At 43.4% G+C, this 23,850-nt stretch overlaps 1 protein-coding gene across 3 annotated transcripts in view; it reads left to right on the top strand.

Annotated features, from left to right (window-relative positions):
• PARG (poly(ADP-ribose) glycohydrolase) overlaps positions 1-23,850 on the top strand; it is a 125,595-nt gene that overhangs the window by 820 nt on the left and 100,925 nt on the right. For all 3 annotated transcript variants that reach the window (XM_062215170.1, XM_062215168.1, XM_062215169.1), the window contains exons 2-7: positions 7,477-7,543; positions 8,679-9,665; positions 10,835-11,018; positions 17,895-18,017; positions 18,139-18,222; positions 23,742-23,816. In XM_062215170.1, coding sequence (XP_062071154.1) covers positions 7,506-7,543; positions 8,679-9,665; positions 10,835-11,018; positions 17,895-18,017; positions 18,139-18,222; positions 23,742-23,816 — 1,491 coding nt within the window. In that variant the 5' untranslated portion in view covers positions 7,477-7,505. The remainder of the gene's footprint in view (positions 1-7,476; positions 7,544-8,678; positions 9,666-10,834; positions 11,019-17,894; positions 18,018-18,138; positions 18,223-23,741; positions 23,817-23,850) is intronic.

Below are 23,850 nucleotides of genomic sequence, written 5' to 3' on the forward strand. Positions count from 1 at the left end.
GTTTAGTTGGCAGTGCCCTTATCCCGGCATCCAGTGTTTGAACCAGAGGGGCTTGGCCTCTTGCCTTCCTAACCTAAAATTCCTCGAGAGAGAGAATGAATGAAGGAGAATGGCACACGTCGCTCTAAGAACGGATGTTCTGCCGGGGTGCGGGACTGGTCGTTCTGCTTAAACTTGTTTAGGGGATTAAAACTGGTCCTCCGGTAGGGGAGATGCTTGTCCTGGGGACTGAGCAATGCGTTGAGGTTAGCCTGGGGAAGAGAAGGCCAAGAAGTATTGCGGGGAGAGGCTACAGGGCCTAGAGCGACAGAGAGTAGTGACAGAGTGGGGCTGCCCAGGGGTAGGAGGAGATGGCACTGGGGTGTGTAGACAAGGACTTTGACCTTTGCAGGGCCACGAGACACAACTCCAATGGAGAATCCCTCACCCAGAACGCTTGGAACCAGAAGTGCTTTATTGTTTTGTGGCATGTTCGCACACATGCAAGGGCAGCTCAGTAGGAAATTCACGTCAGTTTCACATACCCCTTATGCACAGCCCGAAGATCAACTTTATAGAGCATTTTTTTACTGCACCAGCGTTTTGAAGTGCAGGCACCACTTGAGATCAGGGAAGGAGTTTCCCACCCGTGGCCTCACGTTGGTGTACAAAAGGTTTCGGATTTTGAAGCATTTTGGAGTTTGAATTTTTTTTTCGACCAGGAATGCCCAGCCTGTTAGGAGTTCTCAGTAGAGAGACTTGATTAGGTTATGTTTTGTTTGCTTAAAAGTGCCTGTGGCTAATGTGTAGAAAGTAAAGAATGGATTGAAAGGAAGAAGAATGAAGCCAGCGCTGTGGCCTAGTGGGTTTAGCCACAGCCCGCAGTGCTGGCATCCCGTATGGGCACCGGTTGGAGTCCCAACTGCTGCACTTCTGATCCAGCTCCCTGCTATGGCTTGGAAAGGCAGTAGAAGATGGCCCAAGTGCTTGGGCCCCTGCACCCACATGGGAACCCAGAAGAAGCTCTTGGCTGTAGCTGGCATATTGGGAGTGAACCAGCAGATGGAAGTTCTCTCTATCTCTTTTTGTAACTCTTTCAAATAAATAAATTTTTTTAAAAAAAGAAAGGGCTCACACTAGAGACCCAAGACTAGGTAAGGAGTTAGTTTAGGTGGGAGATAGTAGTGGCTTAGCGTTGGATGCAGACAGTAGGAAAGCCGAGAAGTATGTGGATTCAGGACACAGTGCAATACCTGGGTTTGTACCAAAGAATTTTAAGTATGTCTGTGCTAGACAAAGAGATTGGGGCTTTCATATCATAAACTATGACAATGGGTTCTGTGGGCATAATTTAGATCATATAAGCTTGAAAAGTCAGTGAGAGGAAACAGCACATGCAGAAACTGGTAGGACTGAAATGTACAGGCCGTGGGAGTGTCCGATGTGCTTCTCCTGGGCAAACCGGAGGCTGTTTTAAGGAGTTTGAGCTTCATTCTGTGTTAGTGGGAAACTGCTGAAAAGCTTTTAAGGAGGGGAATTCTTTTAGGAAAGATTATTTAAGCAGTGACTTTTGGACTTCTCTGAGTATAACACCCCGTGTAAGTTTATTTGGTGCACGGAGTAAGCAGTGCAGTGTACTTCAGAGAGTTTGTGGGAACATGGAATTAAAAAGATAAATTTATTTTGGTGCAGAGAAATTTTGCAGTTGTATGGTATATACGAGTACAACCTGGGAAACACGCCATATTTATAACTGAAGCATGTTTCATGAAGTAATACTTTTATTTACCATGTCAGACACATTCTTATGTTGTATTATTTCATTAAAAAAAAAAAAATAGGGGGCAGGCCCTGTGCGAAGCCTCCATCTCTGGCACTGGCATCCCATATGGATGCCAGTTTGGGTCCCAGCTGCTCCACTTCCGAGCCAGCTCTCTGCGATGGCCTGGGAAAGCAGTGGAAGATGGCCCAAGTAAGTGCTTGGGCCCCTGTACCTACATGGGACACCCAGAAGTCGCTCCTGGCTTCACATTGGCCCAACTCCAGCTGTTGTGGCCATCTGGGGAGTGAACTAGCAGATGGAAGACCTTTCTTTCTGTATTTCTCTCTTTCTGTCTGTAACTCTGACTCTCAAATAAAAATAAAATCTTAAAAAAAAAAAAAAAGGTCATTTGTAGTTTGTAAAACACTGGAGTAGAGAAAGTCAAGATTGTAGACCTAGATACCAGTTGCAGGAAACACAGTGTTCAGTGGGTGTTGTGTTTAAGAGATGGATTTAAAATTTAGAGTGTGGATTTGAAAGAAGGTTGGGGGAAGGAGAACTGGGGGTGAATTTTAGGTTCTGTACCTATCTTGTGTGATTTGATATGTTGTGGTCTTTTCGACTTTATTTGCATGTAGAGGAGGAGTGGTTGCAGGTGGGGCTGACAGTATTCACTGGTTGGATATTGTGTTTTCTGCAGAAGAGCCAAGTTTGTATTTGGCTGCCCTTCGCATTGGAAATGTCCGCTGTGTGTCTGGTATAGGACACCAGTTAACCCAGTGTTTGAAGTCGAAATTTGTGTTAAAAAATTGTTGTTTCAAATTTTGGAGTTTTTTTTTTTAAGGAACTTGATATTTAAAATTTTATGCACAGTATATAGTTATCCTGAGAGAAGTAGGAGAGGTAGTGAAATGGATATTTAATATTTTTTTAAAAATTATTTGAGAGGCACTGGGAGGAGAGGTGGAGAAATGGATATTTATTATGGATCTTTTTCTTTGAGAGGCAGGAAGACAGAAGATTCCCATCTGCTGGTTTGCTCCCCAAATCCTTATAGAAGCCAGGAGCCTCTATACAGGTCTTCGTGTGGGTGGCGGGGACCTATCCACTTGAGCCACACCTGCTACTTCTGCAGTTAGCTGAAAGCTAAAATCAGCAGAGCTGGGAATATGGGATGCGGGCATCTTAGCCACTAGGTCAAATGCCCGCCCCTACTCAGTATTTTTAAATTTTGTATTGCCTGTCTTCCTGTGGACATCTGCCTGCCGGCAGAACTCTGTGTGCAACTCATGTTCCTACGTGAAGTGGCTATTCCAGTTGTGTTGCTGTAGGAGGCTTTTTGTGGAGGTCAGGTATTCCTTTACTATGCAGAATGTCACTGAATTCTGTGTCTGCACCTGCTAATGGTACGACCTCGCTGAAACACACTGGCTACTAAGGAGAGTAAGTGTGATGGCTCGAAGTCGCCATAAAGCCCAGTGAAACAACGGGAAAGATGAGTAGAAGGGTCGGGAGACAGTATGTTTGTTGAGTATCTGCTTTGTGAGCCTGGATAATAATTTCATCCACAAAACCCTTGGAAGGACCTGTTATTAATTTCATTTTCTTTTCTTTTTTCTTTCTTTTTTTTTTTTGACAGGCAGAGTGGATAGTGAGAGAGAGAGAGACAGAGAGAAAGGTCTACCTTTTTGCCGTTGGTTCACCCTCCAATGGCCGCTGCGGCCAGCGCATCTCGCAGATCTGAAGCCAGGAGCCAGGTGCTTCTCCTGGTCTCCCATGCGGGTGCAGGGCCCAAGCACTTGGGCCATCCTCCACTGCCTTCCCGGGCCATAGCAGAGAGCTGGCCTGGAAGAGGGGCAACCGGGATAGAATCCGGCGCCCCAACCGGGACTAGAACCTGGTGTGCCGGCGCCACAAGGCGGAGGATTAGCCTGTTAAGCCACGGCGCCGGCCTAATTCCATTTTCTTGATGAGAATATAGACTCAAAGAAGTTCAATGATTTGGCCAAGGTAGGTGCCTGAGCACAGATCTCTGTCGGCATTGTTTACCTCTAGATCTTGTATCTTTTTCATTTCTTACTACCCTTTGTTTGCCGTGATTACTTCTAGTTAAAGAAATTCCCAGGAAATGTGGGGGGGCATCATTTTATGCTTGCGTCAGGAGTATGGGGGATGAAAGTGCCGAAGCAGGCAGGTGGATGTATTGGGAAAGAAGCCTCGGGAAGCCAGAGTGGTGGTATGGGACAGAGAAGTAGGCAGGCCCTCCAGAGGGCCGAGAAATGCTTAATAAGCAGGGGGTTTTGGTTCCTCCTCTCTCAGGCTTCAGGAATCATCACCCGAAGCCTGGTGCCAGAAACACATCCTTGGTGTCGGGCAGCAGGAGAGAACGCGTCACTGCAGCTCTTCCCGTGGCTTTTCGTGAAGTGGTGTGAGGCGGCCCGTAGGTCCCTTAGGCTTACAGGATAGCATTGTGTTTCGTGTACACTGGAGGAGACCAGCCCCTGATCCTGACACAGAATGTTACCAGTATGGGAAAGAGTGTTTTAACTGCTCGTTGGCCAGTGGAGAATTTTCTGAACTGGCCTTGCTGTGTTTGCTGTCGATTGAATATCCATTATCTGAAATGCCTGGGACCAGATGTTTTTCACATTTTGGAGTTGGCAAACTTCGGAATATTTGCACAGACTTCACTGATTGAACACCCTTAATCCGAAGATCTGGAATCTGAAATGCTTTCACTTCTGAAACTTTTTGAACACCAATGTGACGCTCAAAAAGTTACTGATTTTGGGGTGTTTCAGTAGGAAATAAAAAAAAAAATCTCAGAATCAAATGGTTCATTGTCTTTTTTTTAAGGATTTATTTATTTATTTGAAAGTCAGAGTTACATAGAGAGAGGAGAGGCAGAGAGAGAGAGAGAGAGAGAGAGAGAGAGGGCTTCCATCTGATGGTTCACTCCCCAGATGGCTGCAACAGCCGGAGCTATGCCGATCCGAAGCCAGGAGCCAGGAGCTTCTGGGTCTCCCACTCGGGTGCAGGGTCCAAGGACTTGGGCCATCTTCCACTGCTTTCACAGGCCATGGCAGAGAGCTGGATCAGAAGGGGAACAGCAGAGTCTCGAACCGGCACCCATATGGGATGTCGGCACTTCAGGCAAGGGCTTTAACACAGCTGTGCCCTTGGCTCATCCTCTTACTCCCTCCTGACCAAGCTGTTATTTTCTTTGAAGCATGCTTTGCTGCAGAAATAATAAAATCATTAAATAATGGTGTTTAACCAAAAATATCAACTATATATATAATTACTTCCTTGTGGTGAAACTATTTTAAAAATACTAATCAGGGGGCCGGCACCATGGCGCAGTAGGTTAATCCTCTGCTTGTGGCACTGGCATCCCAGTGCTGCCCCTCTTCCAATCTAGCTCTCTGCTGTAGCCTGGGAAAGCAGTAGAAGATGGCCCAAGTCTTTGGGCCCCTGTACCCACGTGGGAGACCGGGAGGAACCACCTGGCTCCTGGCTTCGGATCGGCACAGCTCCAGCCATTGCGGCCAGTTGGAGAGTAAGCCAGTGGGTGGAAGACCTTTCTGTAACTGTACCTCTCAAATAAATAAATAAAATCTTTAAAAAAATACTAATCAAAGTTTTTTAGTAGTTGAGCTGTCATATTGCATTTGAATATTTGAATATAAAAATCTCAAATCTGGAATGTATTTTAATTATGCTATTATCTCAGTAATAAATAAACTGTTTATTGTAATAATTTGAGCCTGTACCTGTTTTGCTCATATACGTTGTTTGAGGGGACGTGAGTGCGTGGCTGAAGGCATATACATTCTCACATTGGAATCCAGGATATTAAATGTGGGCAGCACACTTACTTTATACTCAAGTATAGATTCTGACTCAGTGGGTGTGGAGGCTGGCTCTGGGATCCACTTACTGCTGGATCATTTGGAGATCATGGAGCTCATTGCAACGGTAGCTTCCTCGCTGATTTCTGCCAGTAGGCTCTTTTTGCTCCTCAGGTTTGTCTTCTATGCATTTAGTCATGCCGACTGTGAGCCTTCTAGACTTGAGTTCTGGAATTCCACCCTGAGTGTTAACTTGCCATGTTTTGTTTTGTTTTTTAATTAGAGAGGCAGAGATACATAGAGCACTCCCATCTACTGGGTCATTCTCCAGTTGCCTGCAACTACTGTGGCTGCATTGGGGCTGCAGCTGGGAGCCAGGAACACAGTCCAGACCTCCCATGTGGCTGACAGAAGCCAAGTACTTGAGCCATCACTGCTGCCCCCAGAGTCTGCACTGGCAAGATGCTGGAGTCGGGGCTGGAGCTGGGAACTGAACCTGGGCACTCTGATGTTATCTGGGCTAAATGCCTGCTCAACACCTTTGTACCTCTTTTTGTGGATCATTCAAGGATCACTAAGATATTCTCATGGCTGACTTTTCAGCCATGTTTTCTGTTGCTTTTTTTTTTTTTTTAATTTACATATTTGAAAGGCGGAGTTAGAGAGGGCTAGCTCTCTTCATCCGCTGGTTCACTCCTCAAATGGCCAGGAACCCGGAACTTCTTTCAAGTCTCCTACGTGGGTGCAGGGGTCCAAGCACTTGGGCCCTCTTCTGCTATTTTCCCAGGCACGTTAGCAGGGAGCTGGATCAGAAGTGAAGAGCCAGGTCTCGAACCAGCGCCCATATGGGATATGTGGGTCGCGGGTGGCAGCTTATCTGTTACAACACTGGCCTCCTGTTGCTTTCTTTTTAAGTTCTGTTACTTCTTTGCCATGGTGCCTTTTATGATTTTCCCTTTATGTGACTGCATGTGTATTATTAAAGGTACAACTCAAGCACTGCCTCTTATAAGAAGTTCTTAACCCATTATCTCCACTTACTCCTGTCCCTAAAGTAATCTTTTCCTTAGAAATACCTTAATTCCCTATCAGGACCTCTTTTAATAGTAAAGATAATTAAGAGCTAGAGTTTACTGAACATACACCAGATAGTGCCGTAATGCTTTACTTGGATCCTAAGAAAGTTACCTTAAGCTGCACATGAACCCCAAGAGGTACTGTTATTGTGCGTGTCTTACAGATAAGGAATCTGAGACAGACAGATGACCCTTCACAGAGTCACGTGGGAAGCCCGTGGGAGAGATGCGATTTGGATCCAGGTGCTCTCATTTCAGAGCCTGTGCTCTCATCTATTAGGCCATTCCATCTCCTTTGTGTGTCAGCCACTTTCTGCCCTGTGCCCGGAGTACTAACTTTTTTTTTTAAAGATTTATTTATTTACTTATTTGAAAGTTACACACACACACAGAGGTCGCTTTCATTTGCTGGTTCACTCCCCAGATGGCTGCAATGGCTGGAGTTGGGCTTATCTGAAACCAGGAGCCAGGAGCTTCTTCCCGGTCTCCCATGTGAGTGCAGGGACCCAAGCACTTGGGCCATCTTCTGCTGTTTTCGCAGGTGCATTAGCAGGGAGCTGGATCCAAAGTGGAGCAACCAGGATTCAAACCAGTGCCCATATGGGATGCTGGCACTGCAGGCAGAGGCTTAGCCTTCTATACCACAGTGCCAGCCCCAATAAGTAGTAGTATTTGTGTTCGCATCTTAATTCTTAACTGCTTAGGATGGAAGAAATTATATTTGTTTAATCACAGAATATACCTGTATGTGCTTTTTTTTTTAATTTGAAGGAATGAATGCATGTACATTAATTATTCTTTTTTATAGTTTTCAAACAGAAGACCATTACCAGTTGGATGGACACCAAAGGAATCAAGACAGCTGAACCAGAGAGGTATAGAAACCTGCTTATATAGAGATGAAAGAGCAGCAAGGCCTGTCTTTTTTTTTTTTTTCTTTTAAGATTTTATTTATTTATTTATTTGAGAGGTAGAGTTACAGGCAGAGAGAGGGAGAGACAGAAAGAAAGGTCTTCCATCTGCTGGTTCATTCCCCAAATGGCCACAACAGCTGGAGCTGGTCTGATGTGAGGCCAGGAGCTTCCTCCAGGTCTACCATGTGGTTTCAGGGCCCCAAGCACTTGGGCCATTCTCTCTGCCATAGCAGAGAGCTAGATTGGAAGTGGAGCAGCCAGGACAGAACCAGAACCCATATGGGATGCTGGTTCTGCAGGCGGAGGCTTAACCTGCTAAGCTGTCTGGGCTTGTCTTTAAGTTAGCGATAGTGTAGCACTAGAGAGAGACACAAGAACATGCAATTGCTGCTTGGTGTGAGAAGTGCAGCAGTAAAGGCATGAGCAAGGTGCAGTGGTGGTTGCATAGAAAAGAAACCAATGATGGCCTTTACCTGTGGGCCATGAGGATGTGTGAGGAGTGAGTGAGATTTAGGTTTAAGACTTGAAGGTGGCCGGCGCTGTGGCTTAACAGGCTAATCCTCCGCCTTGCAGCACCGGCACACCGGGTTCTATCCCGGTTGCCCCTCTTCCAGGCCAGCTCTCTGCTATGGCCCGAGAAGGCAGTGGAGGATGGCCCAAGTGCTTGGGCCCTGTACCCGCATGGGAGACCAGGAGAAGCACCTGGCTCCTGGCTTCGGATCAGCGAGATGCGCCGGCCGCAGCGGCCATTGGAGGGTGAACCAATGGCAAAAAGGAAGACCTTTCTCTCTGTCTCTCTCTCTCACTATCCATTCTGCCTGTCCAAAAAAAAACAAAAAAAAACACACGAATTATTAGATTCAGTACTAAAATATCCATAAAAAAAAAAAAAAGACTTGAAGGAAAAGCAGACACTTGCAGGGGACACAGCTGGGGGAAGGGCATCACAGCGCACGTACAAAGATGGAGTCGGGAAACAGCATGCTGTGTGCTCAAGGAACCACAAGGAGTATAACTATTGCTGTGAAATGGTGCAGTGTAGCCAGATAAATGACTTTATCACAAGTTACCTTTAGTTCTTTCTTTTCTCTTATAGTTTGCATAGTAAAGAAAACAACAATACAAATATAGAATCCATGATGAGTTCTGTACAAAAAGATAACTTTTACCAGCATAACTTGGAAAAATTGGAAAATGTCTCTCAGCGAAGTCTTGATAAACCAGCTGTTGAGAAAAGTACACAGTATCTGAACCAGCAGCAGACTGCAGCTGTGTGTAAGTGGCAGCATGAAGGCAAACAGACGGAGCAGCATTTGGACGGTGAGCCTCCCACAGTCACTCTGCTATCAGAGCAGTTCAGTAATGCTAACACGGAGCAGTCACCCCAAACTGAGGATCCCAGTGACACAGACGACGACGAAGATAGAGATAATCAACAATTTTTGACACCTGTAAAGCTTGCAAATGCAAAGCAGACTACAGAAGACGAGCAGGCCAGAGAAGCCAGAAGCCACCAGAAGTGCGGCAAGTCTTGCCATTGCGTGGAAGGCTGTGCAGGTTGTCAGCAGGAGGAAGCAGACGTGGTGCCAGAGAGCCCATTGTCAGACGTCGGCTCTGAGGATGCTGGTACTGGACTGAGCAATGACAACAGACTGAGCGCGCGAGAGGGGAGCCTGAGAAGTTCTCCTCCGTTTGAGAAGGAAAGTGAACCTGACTCACCCATGGATGTAGATAACTCCAAAAACAGCTGTCAAGACTCGGAAGCAGAGGAAGAGACGAGTCCCAGCTTTGATGAACAAGAAGACGGCCGCTCCTCCCAGACAGCTAATAAACTTCCAAGGTTCCAAGCTAAAGAAGCCGACACCGAGTTCAGGAAGCGGTGTTCTGCTAAGGGAGGTGAAGGTAGATCGCATTTCCAGTTTGAAGGAGGAGAGAGCCATGCAGGAATGAATGATTTGAATGCCAAGCTTCTTGGAAACACTTCTAGCCTGAATGTGGAATGCAGAAATTCCAAACAACATGGGAAGAAGGATTCTAAAATCACAGACCACTTCATGAGAATGCCCAAAACAGAGGACAGAAGGTAATGTTTCCCGTCAGGGCTGTCTCTCCAATGGTGTAGTATGTTTTATGATTTTGTAAGAGGGTTTAACAAGTTAAGATTTATAGTAAAGCAAAGAAATAGTTGTTCCTTCTTAACTATGTGTGCTAAATGTAAACCTAGCTGTCAAAGTTCAAATTCTAGAAATATCAGGAACAGAAAACAAGTGGAAAAAATACTGTAAATCAGTATTTCATGAACTTCCTTCTGGTAGTTTCATGAACTTCCTTCTGGAATTTATGGGAATCATTAGAACACGAAAATTATTTGATAATAATTCCTCTTTTTTTTAAAGATTTATTTATTTATTTGAAAGAGTAACTCAGGGAGAGGAGAGGCAGAGAGAGACAGAGAGGTCTTCCGTCTGCTGGTTCACTCCCCAGTTGGCCACAACAGCCGGAGCTTTGCCGATCCGAAGCCAGGAGCCAGGAGGTTCTTCCAGGTCTCCCACGAGGGTGCAGGGGCCCAAGAACTTGGGCCATCTTCTGCTGCCTTCCCAGGCCATAGCAGAGAGCTGGATCAGAAGTGGAGCAGCTGGGACTTGAACCGGTACCCATATGGGATGCCGGCACTGCAGGCAGTGGCTTTACCCGCTATACCACAGTGCCAGCCCCATTTTTAACCATTTTTCTAGGCAGTTGTTTATTAGAGTTTCTGTAATGCTCTGTCAGGCAAGTGGTATTGTACTCACTTTATAAATGGAAAACAGACTTGAGCTACGGTTATAGCCGAAATGTGGCTTGTCGGTGGTAATACTGGGATTTAAATCCATTTGTGTCTTACTGTATAAAGCTCATAATTTGGTATTTTCACATGGAATCTTAAAGCCCACTCAGTAGTTTCTGTGATAGTAAGTTTACTTCACTGAAAATTACTCTGAAGGGACCCTAGAAGTCGCAGATTCTGTGAACCATACCTCAGTTCTGTTTTCAGAAGGTCCTTTATATATATTTGGAAATTCTTTCCACAGACTGTTGAAAATATTATTCTTGGGTTTTAACATAAGCTTTATAACGTTTGATTGTAAAAATGAAACAACTGAAGTGAGAGAAGATTGGTGCACTTTAAACAGTCATGTTCTGGGTAAGTTTTGTGCTTGTGTATCCCAGGGAAATGCAACAGTGAATAATTTGTGACTGTCTCGACCTTAGAAAAGAACAATGTGAAATCAAACATCAAAGAACAGAAAGGAAGACCCCTAAATACATTCCACCTCACCTTTCTCCAGATAAGAAGTGGCTTGGAACGCCCATAGAGGAAATGAGAAGAATGCCTCGGTGTGGGATCCGGCTGCCCCCCTTGAGACCGTCTGCCAATCACACAGTAACTGTGCGGGTGGGTATCACCTCTTCCCTATGAAGAGAGGCCTGCAAATCCTGGATCGTTGTGATATTTATTGAAGTGAACACTAGAGCAATGCATGGAAGGTTCTTTTTACTGCATATATAAAATACTGAGCTGTCTACGGAATGGAGAAATAAATGATAGCTTATTCCTGAATACGGTACCTGACAAATAAGCAAGGTGAATCATTGTCGGCTGGTGATGAAATTGAATTTTTCATTTTTAAGAAACCTCGTATTTTTGAGCTCCCAACACATGTTAGGTGTGTTTTAGTCGCTAAAACTCAAGGTTGTATTTGTGGTTCAGTACCCTTAAGTCATTCTCTTTTGCCATGTTTTCTGAGCTTTAGATTCTCCTGTATGTCATTTTGACTGCCTCCCTGGTATCTCAAACATGTCTGAATCCAATCTCATCTTCCTTTTTTACTTTTTTCTCTTTTCCGCTAGGCAGTGAAAGATAACTCTTGGTTCATACCCTAAATGCACACAGTAGCCAGTTCTGGGCAAGGGCCAGGGTCAGGAACCAGAAATGCAGTCTAGGTCTCTCATGTGGGTATCAGGAACCTAATTGCTTGAGCCATTGCTGTTGCCTCCCAGCGTCTCATTAGCAGGAAGCTAGAAATCAAGAGCCAGAGCTAGGAATCAAACTCAGGCACTCTTTATCAGGTTTTTTAAATGGTTATCTGTTTTCAGAGAATGATCTCCCATCCATTGATTCATTCCCAAATGTCTGCAACAGCCTGGGCTGAGCCAAGCTGAAACCATGAGCCTGGAACTCTGTCTAGGTGGGAGGGCCCCAAATATTTGAGCCATCGTCTGCTGCCTCTGAGAATGCATTAGCTGGAAGCTGCATCAGAAGGTCAGTAGCTGAGACTCAAATCTGCCCTGGGTTATGGGATGCGGGAGTCCTGAGCAGAGACTTAAACTGCTGTGACGCAACACCCACCCAAACCCAGTCTTACATGGATGTTGGGCATCTTAACCACTATGCTAAATGCCTACGCCTCCTTTTTTTTTTTTGTTTTGTTTATTTTCTTTTTAAAGATTTAGGTATTTATTTGAAAGGAAGAGTTACAGAAAGGCAGAGGCAAGGAGAGAGGTCCTCTGTCTGCTGGTTCACTCCCCAAATGGCCACAACGGCCAGAGCTGGGCCTCCCATGCAGGTACAGGGGCCCAAGCACTTGGGCCATCTGCTGCTACTCTCCCAGGCCATAGCAGAGAACTGGATCGGAAGTGGAGCAGCCAGGACTCGAACCGGCACACATATGGAATGCCAGCATTGCAGGCAGCGGCTTTAGCCACTATGCACAGTGCTGCCCCCTCCTTTTTTTATGCTAAATATACATAATGTAAAATTTTCTGTTTTATCAATTTTTAAGTGTGCAATTCAGTGGCATTAAGTACATTCAAAATGTTGTGAATCTGTTCAGCAGTAACCTCTCATTCTCATCTCTCTTGTACTTTCTGTAGGTTCTGTTTTTTTTTTAAGAGTGACTTTTTTGAGGTACATAAAGTTAACCTATTTTCAAAAAAGATTTATTTATTTATTTGAAAAGAGTTACAGGAAGGGGTGAGGTTTTCCATCCGCTGGTTCACTCCCAAGATGGTCACAATGGCTAGAATTGGGCCTGGAGCTTCATCCATGACTCCCAGATGGGTGCATGCAGGGCCCCAAGCCTTTGGGCTGTCTTCTGCCACTTTCTCAGGCCATTAGCATGGAGCTGGATGGGAAATGAAGCACCTGGGACTCAAACCAGCACCCATGTGGGCTGCTGGTATCATAGACAAGTGCTTTACCTGCTGTATCACAACACCGAACAAGCTAACCCATTTTACGTGCTTAACTCTGTATACTTAATCTACTGAACTGTGCAATCATTACCAAGTGTTGGCAAGTGTATTGCTCATTAGACAGTTTCAAATCTTCATCTCCGTTTTAGTCACTCTAGATTTCACAGAGACTAGACAATCGAGACACCTCATTTATCATATAGCTTGGTCTAGATGTGACCAAATATTTTGAAATTCGAATTCTGTAGCATGTTTAGAGATGGAAATGATACTGACCAGGGTTGTGGGCTTGAGCTGAGCTCTTAAAGATGAGTAGAAATTTCTGAGGTGGGGTTAGGAAGTTAAGAGAATTCCAAATAGATATGTGAGCTTTCTGAGACAAGGCTATGTATTGAAACCTGTTTGTTTTAGAAGTGGAAACAGTCATGTTGCTTAGAGTTTAGAATTTTGGTGAAGAATGATGGAAGAGAAGACTTGAAAAGTGAATGGGATCCATATCTCAGATGGCTTCCGGTGTCAGGACCCAGGCGATGGTTGTACGATCAGTCAGATGGCTGCATGGGAGGGAAGTAGGATAGGCTCATCCAAGCAGGGAGCGGTAATGTGGCCCTCAGAAAGGAGATACTGGTAACACGTGTGCGGCATGGAGGTGCTCCAGGGGTGTAACTCAAGTTTATTTTCTAAATTACATTTTTCTAACTGAAAAACCTGTAATCAAAGAAATAACAAGCACATTCAACATTTGAAGATGCTTAATACCATATTTTAACCAGCAGATTTTGCCAGGATAACTCTTGCTACTGCTGCTTAACATTTAAGAATTTGCTTAAATGTCAAAACAACAGTTTAAAAAATGTTACCATTTGCACTTAGGTGTGGGAGTCAGCATTTTCTTTTTCTCTTTCTCTTTATCATTTGAGTGGCATAGGGACGGAGACAGTCAGAGCTTCTGTATGCTGGTTCACTCCCCAAATGCCTTCAATGACTGGGCCGAGCGAGGGCTGAGCCAGGAGCCAGGAATTCAGTCCAAGTCTCCTGTGTGGGTGCCAGGGACCCACATACTTCAGTCATGACCTGCTGTGTGCCAGCGTGCACGTTATCAAGAAGCTGGAATTGAGCACAGAACTGAGACTCAAATCCAAGTTTTATACAATGGAATGTGGGCATCTTAACAACTAGGCAAATACCTGCCCCAGGAGTTTTTTTCATATTGAGTAAGAGCTGTAAACATAAATAATAGACTGGTGTACACTTTAGCTGTTATCTCTAACTCTTAATTTCAAATTTGCATCACACGAAACTACCTCATTGTCACTTATTCATGTTAGAGTAAGTAAAAGTTACTATAAAAACTATCTTTATAAAAAGAGCTTTTATTGGAAATATAAAAGATTTCTTAACAGATTTCTCAGAGGAAGAAAAGAGTTCTCCCACAAAAAGTTTGACAATCCCTGACGTAGGGTGATAATTATGGGGCTAAAGGAAAGAAAAGAGAAGGTTGCATTTTTTTTAAATTAAAATTAATGGGAAATGGTAAATTTTAAATATAGGTGATGAAGGAAGTAGAGGAGTTGGTAATGTGTGTAAAATTAAATTTCTTTGGCTGGCTGAGCTGTTAAGAATGGTGAAGATTTGGAAAGAAGATTGAGGGAGTTAAATTATATTTTAACTTTTCTCCTTCCTCACTTTTCCATTCCCCACAAAGAAAACTCAGAAGCATCCTATGCTATCAGTATTTAATCTGTATAATTACTATTTTTTGGAGACTCTAAGGCCTTTGAGTTAAAAGAAAAATAAAATATTATTTATTATGAAAGTAGTACAGGCTGGCGCCACGGCTCAATAGGCTAATCCTCCGCCTGCGGCGCTGGCACACCGGGTTCTAGTCCCGGTCGGGGTGCCGGATTCTGTTCCGGTTGCCCCTCTTCCAGGCCAGCTCTCTGCTGTGGCCCGGGAGTGCAGTGGAGGATGGCCCAAGTGCTTGGACCCTGCACCCCATGGGAGACCAGGAGAAGCACCTGGCTGCAGGCTTCGGATCAGCGCAGTGCACTGGCTGCAGCACTCCGGCTGCAGTGGCCATTGGAGGGTGAACCAACGGTAAAGGAAGACCTTTCTCTCTGTCTCTCTCTCTCTCACTGTCCACTCTGTCAAAAAAAAAAAAAAAAAAAAAAAAAAAAAAAAAAAAAAGAACAGCATCACTGGAAAAATGCAGCGGTTACATGAAGTATGTAACTCAGAAAAACCTAAGTCTCTCTTAGGCAGTTCGCAGAGTTTAATAATCCTCTTGTTCTTCTCCTAGACTCTCAAAATAATAATGTGATATGTATGTAATTTTTTAAAGATTTATTTATTTATTGGAAAGTCAGAGTTACACAGAGAGAGAAGGAGAGACAGAGAGAGAGATTTTCCATCTGCTGGTTCACTCCTCTGTTAGCTGCAATGGTTGGAGCTGGGCCTATCCGAAGCCAGGAGCCAGAAGCTTCTTCCAGGTCTCCCATGCAGGTGCAGGGGCCCAAGCACTTGGGCCATCTTCTACTGCTTTCCCAGGCCACAGCAGAGAGCTGGATCAGCAGTAGAGCAGCCAGGACTTGAACTGGCACCCATGTGGTGTGTCAGCGCTGTAGGTGGCAGCTTTTCCCACTATGTCACAGTGCCAGCCCCATATGTATGTAATTACTAGTTATTTAATAAACAATCCTTCATTGTATTCCTGGGACACCAGACACTAACAGTTACAGAATTTGAAGTAATAAAATGAAGCCAGTATTCAGTGTTAGAGATGTAAGGTGATCTGAAATTTCATGGGCATGTCTGTGAACACTTGGGCATACACACCAGCACATGCACGCAGGCATATCGACTGGTGCTGTTGTTTTCCCCAGATGATGTGGAGCATGTTTACAGTGTTGCCTAGGCCAGCGTAAGGAGGTGAAAATGCTTTCAGCAGAATGGCTGACTCAGTCACATTTGACTCTAGACCTTTCCTTCCTTCCTGGAATATTTTCAGCCTTTGGCTGACATGACACCACATTCTTATGTTCCTTTTAGGCTCTTCTTCCATATGTGGCCACTAAGTGTTGTTGGAGCTCCTCAGGGACTTTTCTGAGGTCCTTTCTGCTCTCGCTGTCGCTCTGTGGATGGTCTCATTTACCCTGTGGTTTTAATGGTCACCTATACAGAGGGATTGCAAATGTATTTCTTGTAAGTTGCAGGTGTTTTTATAAAACTGATGTTTAACAGTCTTCCTTTTCATAAGCCATTTCCTTTTTGAGAAACAACCTTGTTTTCCCTCTTTGCCCAGTTAACTTCTTTTGATTCTTTAGAACTTTCTTCAATTGCCACTTCCTCAAGGAGGTCTTCCTTAAGCCCACTGGATGAATTCAGTGTGTATAGAATAGGTTCTTGTAACATGTGAACCCCTCCTCCGTAGCCTAGTAAGATTGAAATCTTTATTTATGTGGTAATACATATTTGATGCACAGCAGTGAGTTGCTGATACATATACCACATGGATGAGCTTTGAAAAAATTAGGCGAAAGAGGCCACACGTAGAAAACCACATTATGATTCTTTGCATGTGAATAGGCAAAACCAAACTTTTATGGTTTTAATTATATGCTGCTTCCTCAAACATTTATGTAAGGTTTGTTACAGTAGTATGTGTATGCTTACATCACATTTGTACTTATAAATACACATATGCCAGGTTCTTGGGGCCCTAGTACCCACATAGGAGACCCAGAAGAAGCTTCTGACTCCAGATTGGCCCAGCTCTGTTAACATAGCTAATTTTTAAGTTAACATAGCTAGTTTTTAAGTTATTAAAATTTTTAAAATTTTTTTAATTAAAATTTTTTTATCAGAGGAGCTGGGACTCGAACCAAGCCCTCCAATGTGGGATGCAGGTATCCCAAGTGGCAGCTTGACAGCTGCACCAAGCTCTGTCCCCTAATATTGTTATTCCCAAGAAATTCAGTGCCTAGTGAGGGTATGAAACGTGAATGTGCTCTAGTACAATTATGATCTAATAAAACAAGGGAAATAGTCTCCTAGGAAGGTTTCTGAAGACCTCATAGAAGTGAAGGTGAGAGCAGAGGATTAACCAGACAAAGAGACTGTAGGGATATGGCAGTTGGTAGGATTGGTGTTTAAAAAGGGAGAGAGAGGCCGACGCTGTGGCATAGCTGTAATGCTGCTGCCTGCAGTGCCGGCACCCCATAGGGCGCCAGTTTGAGTCCCGGCTGCTCCACTTCCGATCCAGCTCTCTGCTCTGGCCTGGGAAAGCAGTGAAAGATAGCCCAAGTCCTTGGGCCCTTGCACCCATGTGGGAGACTTGGATGAAGCTCTTGGCTCCTAGCTTCAGATCGGCGCAGCTCCTGCCGTTGCAGCCAATTGGGGAGTAAGCCTGTGGATGGAAGACCTCTCTGTCTCTCTCTGCCTCTCCTTCTCTCTCTGTGTAACTCTGACTTTCAAGTAAAATAAATAAAATCTTAAAAAAAAAAATTGAGAGGGAGAGAGAGAAAGAGAGATGGTGTATATACAAGCATACAGACATGAAAGTGGATTTGCTATGTATAAGGAATAAGTCTGCTGGCTTATCTAGAATAAATAGTATTTGGGTAATAGAGTATGTGAAAAACAATGACATTTGGAATCAGTGTGTGCATTACAGGATTAGAAGGCTGGGAATACTTAGAAAGTTAATGCAGTTTCAAGGCAGAGACTTTAGAGTTTTTCATGGGGACGGGGTTTGTGGTGGGGGAAGTGGAGAATGTGTTTCGAAGCAGTTGGAGTTAGGGAGAGGAGTAGAAGGCTGTTGACAAATTCCGCAAAGAATGGCAGAGGCCTGGCAGGGCCTATATAGGACAGGAATAGATGTTCAGAGTAGAATGTGGTGACTTGAAAGCTGATGGGAAAGGAGGTGAGAAGTGGCAACGCTGAAGAGAACTGTGATTTCTTGCCTGGGAGCTGGCGTCTGTTTTGTAGCCTTGCTTTGGCTCCCTTCTTAGTGTTGTTTTACAGAAGATACGCTTGGTTTGTTCGTACTTACAGTTTTCCTGTTTACCCTCTATTTCAGGTAGATCTCTTGCGAGCAGGAGAAGTTCCTAAACCATTTCCAACACATTATAAAGATTTGTGGGATAACAAGCATGTTAAAATGCCTTGTTCTGAACAAAACCTCTACCCTGTGGAAGATGAGGTGAGAACAAAACTGAGGTTCTTTTCATCTGAGACGTGGTGTAATACTTACTTCTTTGACATACGGTTTTATTATGCAAAAGAATTCGAGTAATTGCTTCATGAATTTTTTTTCTTAAAAGAATGGGGAGCGAACAGCAGGGAGTCGATGGGAGCTCATTCAGACTGCACTTCTCAACAGATTCTCACGACCTCAGAACCTAAAGGTGAGTTCCTGGACCACTCTCATCTTGCAACAAACTCAGGGAACAGCGATCCTTGTATGCAAAGAGCTGGATTCCTAACACTAAGAAAAGCTCCTTAGAACCTTCCTGGTTTCAAGTGCCTCTCCAGGAAATGAGTGTAAAAATGGAGAGTTGCAAATGACTTGCCTGAAGCCACACCGAATAATTTGGACAACCAGAAATAAGACCTCTGTTTCTGGATTCCCCATCCAATTTCCTTCAGTTCAAGTTTCTCTTTTATTTTCTGCTTTAAAATTATCATGTTTCTGAAATGCCTCTAAAAGTAAATCAAGAAAGAATTATTATGACTTCAGCAATATTTGCCCAAAGGAATCTTGAGTTTCCTAATGATTACAATACACATTACATATTCTATTTTTTAATGCTGTTAATTTATTTATTAGTCTTAACATTTGGCAATAATTTATTTTTTAAAATATTTCATGTGCAACTAATGGCAAGCATTAGACTTTCTAATATCTAAAATTTCAGTGATTATATATATATCAGTATATATAAATATAAGTGATTATATTTACATATATATATTTAGGAGGGGAGCATGGAAACTTTTAAATTTTTTTTTTAAAGATTTTATTTATTTATTTTAGAGGCAGAGTTACAGACAGGGAGAGGGCGAAACAGAAAGGTCTTTCTTGTGTTGGAAATGGGAGTGGACATGGCCACTCCCCAAATGGCTGTAATGGCCGTAGCTGGGCCAATCTGGAGTCAGAAGCTTCTTCTGGGTCTCCTATGTGGGTACCAGGGCCCCAAGTACTTGGACAGTCTTCCACTGCCTTAGGCTACAAGCAGAGAGCTGGATCAGAAGAGCAGCAGCCAGGTCCAAGCTTGTGCCCATATGGGATTCTGGTGCCGCAGGCAGAGGCTTAGCCCACTATGTCACAGTGCCAGCTCCAACTTTCAATGTTTTTATAAATATACATAATGACAGAATTTCCTGTACTTCCATGAAAATAGGTCTTATTTTTGTTAGACATTTATTTTGTTGTTTATAGTTTTATTGTTTTCATTTATACTTTCAAATTATTCTTTTTTGTTTGTTTTTTGTTTTTAATTTTTGACGGGCAGAGTGGACAGTGAGAGAGAGAAACAGAGAGAAAGGTCTTCCTTTGCCGTTGGTTCACCCTCCAATGGCCACCGCAGCCGGCGCGCTGCTGCCATCGCACCGCGCTGATCCGAAGCCAGGAGCCAGGTGCTTCTCCTGGTCTCCCATGGGGTGCAGGGCCCAAGTACTTGGGCCATCCTCCACTGCACTCCCAGGCCATAGCAAAGAGCTGGCCTGGAAGGGGGGCAACCAGGACAGAATCCGGCGCCCCGACCGGGACTAGAACCTAGTGTGCCGGTGCCGCTAGGCGGAGGATTAGCCTGTTGAGCCACGGCGCCAGCTTTCAAATTATTCTTAAATTTTCTGTATATTTCTTTGCATCCCAGGTTTTTCTTTATTTACATGAAAAACATTGAGTTATCATCCCTAGTATATTTTGAAAATTTTATTCCTTAGGGACAATATTTCTCAATGTCATAATGATTTTTTCAAATAGATTCCTTTTAAATGGAAAACTTTTTAATGTTAATTAAATATGTACAAATATAAAGCTAAATATAAGTTTCTAATAACTGTATTGCTTAAATAGCTATATCAGTTGATCGGGTTTTCCATTTTAATCATGGCAAACCATCATTTGATTTATCACAGTGAAAACAATTTGTAATCAATTTTCCCTTTTGTTGCACAGAAATATTTGTATTGTCACTTGGCCTTTGTTTGCAAAATTGGAAATTTTAAACTCAAACACAGGAGCAGACTATCCTGGAACACCATTCAAAGAATCACCGTGTTAGATTCTTTATGGACTTTTATATCCAGAGCTATTTTTTAATAAGTGTTCATATTTTTTTTCAAACATAAACACACAATGATCATAGTGTTCTAGGTTACAGGTCTGCTCACCTGTCTAGCAGTTCCTTAGTGTACCGTGATTACTTTAGAAAGGGGTAATTGCTGTAATCTGAATTTCCCTTTCTTGTTTATCTTTGGATAAATTCATCAGAGCACAGTAATCCATAGAGATTTTCTCTGCCTGCTTATGGTAATTGTTTCCTTCGCTGGAAGAATGCTACGAGAGAGGAAGGGGAGACATTAAGTCCCTCTGATTCAATATAATGCTCTTCTTTGCTATTTATAGGCCATGAGGGATTAGAGACATTCAAAGTTTAAAAAAGGAACAGCGTCCTCAGAAGTTGATTTGCACAGTAATGTTTCTATAAACAATGTGCCTGATAATTTGCCCAGAAGGGACTTCTTTGTACTTAACATGAATTAGGAAGGACTACGGAAAAGCATCCGGTTTTTCTAATGATAAGAGACCTCATTTTGAAACTTAAAGGCTGATATAAAGTAAATATTAGGAGCTAATACTAATTATAAAATGTCATTAGTGAATTTTAATTCACTACTTTCATACTTTTAATACATTACTTTAGTAGAGTGCGAAGACTACTTGAAATGTTTTTCCTTACCAGTTTGGAGGAATATATGCAGAAGAAAGTGCATCCTTTTGAAGCATGTAATTTGATGAGTGTCGACATTTGGGTGTACTGGTAAAACCCCCATGACAGACAAGTTAACAGGACACCCACCCCTGCTGCCCCAAAGATGACTCCTGCCCCTCTGCGGCTGATTCCAGTGGCAGCTGTGGCCCCAGACAACTGTCGAACTGTTCTTTTTCACAGTAGATGAGTGTGCATTTTACATAAGTGGAATCACATAGCATGTGTGCTATAATGTTTACAGTGTTTGTCCATTTTACTTGTTGATAGATAGTGCTATTTAACACTTTCTGTGAAGTTCTGAAATACCTGTCGTTAAAGATTTGTTTGCTTATTTGAAAGGCAGAGTCTCAGAGAGAGAAAGAGAACAATCTTCCATCTGCTGGTTCAATCTCTAAATGGCCGCAACTGCCAGAGCTGGGCCGGGCTGGAGCCAGGAGCTCCATCCAGGTCTCCCATGTGGGTGCAGGGAACTGAGGACTTGGGCCACCTTCTGCTGCTTTCCCAGACACGTTATCAGGGAGCTGGATCAAAAGTGGAGCAGCAGGGACTCACACTGGTACCCATATGGGATGCTGGCATCACAGGCAGCGGCTTAACCCACTGTGCCACAACACTGGCCCCAAAATTTTAATATTCTGAATGGGAAATTTTAATTTATGGGTTGTGAGGTAAAAATAGAAGTTCTCTTTTTTTAAACTTTTGTTCTTATTTCCTTTCAAAGATTTATTTATTTATTTATTTATTCAAGACGCAAAGTCAGAGCAAGGGACAGAGGGAAAGCGCTCTTGCATCTGCTGGTTCACCCCCCAAACAGCCACAGTGGCCAAATCCAGGCGCCAGGTAGTCCCATAAGGGTGGCAGGGGACACGAGCACTTGGGCCATCATCCGCCACCCTCCCAGACACATTAGGAGGAAGCCATATTGAATGTGCAGTACCTGGGACTGGAACCAGCACTCCCCTTATATGGGATCATCCGCCACCCTCCCAGACACATTATTAGGAGGAAGCCATATTGAATGTGCAGTACCTGGGACTGGAACCAGCACTCCCCTTATATGGGATGCTGGTGTTGCAGGTAGTTGCTTTAACCTGCTAAGCCTCTTACGATTGATTTTTTTCTTTACTTTTCTGAAGATACTTGGATATACCCTAATTTCAAATAAGTAAAATATATTTTTTGGCTTATTTTCAAACCCAGATGCCTTGTAATGGTATGGCATGCAGTATAATTTTTTAGTACACTCTTTGGCAAAATAGTAACTATTTAAAACTTCCTCAGTGATAAAGAAATTTGAAAGATTCCTTGTAATAATCTAACATAGTGGTTTTCAGACCTGTATATTCTTTCAGTAAAAAAAAAAAGGATATGTATTAGTGTAATTAGTTAATAAATTCTGCATATTTATTTTATTAATGTAATACGTATATTATAAAGCATAATGAATGGGTATTAAAATGGGATAAATCAAAATGTAGTTGCATGTAGTAGTTTTTCTGCACAGCTGATGGATTGTCTGGGACTTACCCAACCCTAGAAACCAGATCGTTAAGTCATAACAGGAGCAGGTGTTGTGGCATAGCAATTCCAACATCCCATATCCACACTGCTTCGTGTCTCGGCTGCCCCACTTCCAATCCAATTTCCTGCTAATGGCCTGGGAAAAGGAGTGGAATATGGCCCAAGTGCTTGGCCCCTGCCACCTGTGTGAGAGACCTGGATGAAGCTCCAGGCTTTGGCCTGGCCCAGTCCTGGCCACTGTGGCCATCTGAGGAGTGAGTCAGCAGATGGAAGATCTCTGTTATCTGTCTGTCTCTTTCCCTCTCTTCTCCTCCCTCCCTCTCTCCTCACTTCTCCCCCTCTCCTTCTCTCCCTATCTTTCCCCCTCTAACTCTTTCAAACATACACATCTTTACAAAAAGTTATACCAGTAGATGGCACAATATCTTGACTTTTCATTCTATGTAGATATGTGATTTATGTGAATTTCTGAGAGAAGATAACCTTTTATGTGTAGCTAATAAAAATAGATGAGGGGTCAGCACTGTGGCATAGTAGGCTAAGCTTCCGCCTGCAGTGCCGGCATCACATGTGGACACCGGTTCGTGTCCTGGCTGCCCCCTTCCAATCCAGCTTTCTGCTAATGATCCTGGGAAACCAGCAGAAGATGGCCCCAATGATTGGGCTCCTGCACTCTCTTGGGAGACCTGGAAGAAGCTCCTGGCTCCTGGCTTCGGATTGGCGCAGCTCCGGCCCTTGCAGCCATCTGGGGAGTGAACCAGCAGATGGAAGACCTCTCTCTCTGTCTCTCTCTCTCTCTCTCTCTTTTTTTTCTCTGCCTCTCTCTTTCTGTAACTCTGCCTTTCAAAAAATAAATAGATCTTTTAAAAAATTATAAAATAAACAAATAGATGAGAAGAGTGTGAAAAGGACCATTTTGTGTTTCAGGACAGTGTTTCCACTATTTTTTTCATGATCACTTTCATCCTATGATCCTTTTTAAACCTCTTTTTTTCCCCCTAATCTCCACACCCCCAGGATATTTTAACACTATGATTATTTTCTGTATCTGGTCATGACAGTCCTTTCAAGGGTGGCAAACCATTGTGATATCTGAGCATGTTTTGTATCCTCTGACATTTCATATTTGTCCATTGGAGTTTGTCACCCCTATTTAGAATGCATGCTTTAAGGTAATTATGTTTTCCCCTATCACTTGACCTTTCTAATCTCATTTTTCTTAAATGAATAATAAGTTAATGTGCATTCTGTTTGTCCTTAGCTACTGATGTGGAATAGCTAATGGTAGGAGGAAGCTTGTCCAGCATTAAGAAATTTACTGGAAATGTTCATGAAAGTTGGGCTATTCATAGATAGCTTCACCGGGCTGTATCATGAGGTTGGTGTTGTTTCTGCTTTCTCCATAGGATGCTATTCTGAAATACAATGTGGCATATTCTAAGAAATGGGACTTTACGGCTTTGGTTGATTTCTGGGATAAGGTAAATTTGTGCTTATTTCTTTAGGAGAATAATA

Source organism: Lepus europaeus, chromosome 17 (assembly GCF_033115175.1).
Source record: "Lepus europaeus isolate LE1 chromosome 17, mLepTim1.pri, whole genome shotgun sequence".
Taxonomy (NCBI): domain Eukaryota; kingdom Metazoa; phylum Chordata; class Mammalia; order Lagomorpha; family Leporidae; genus Lepus; species Lepus europaeus.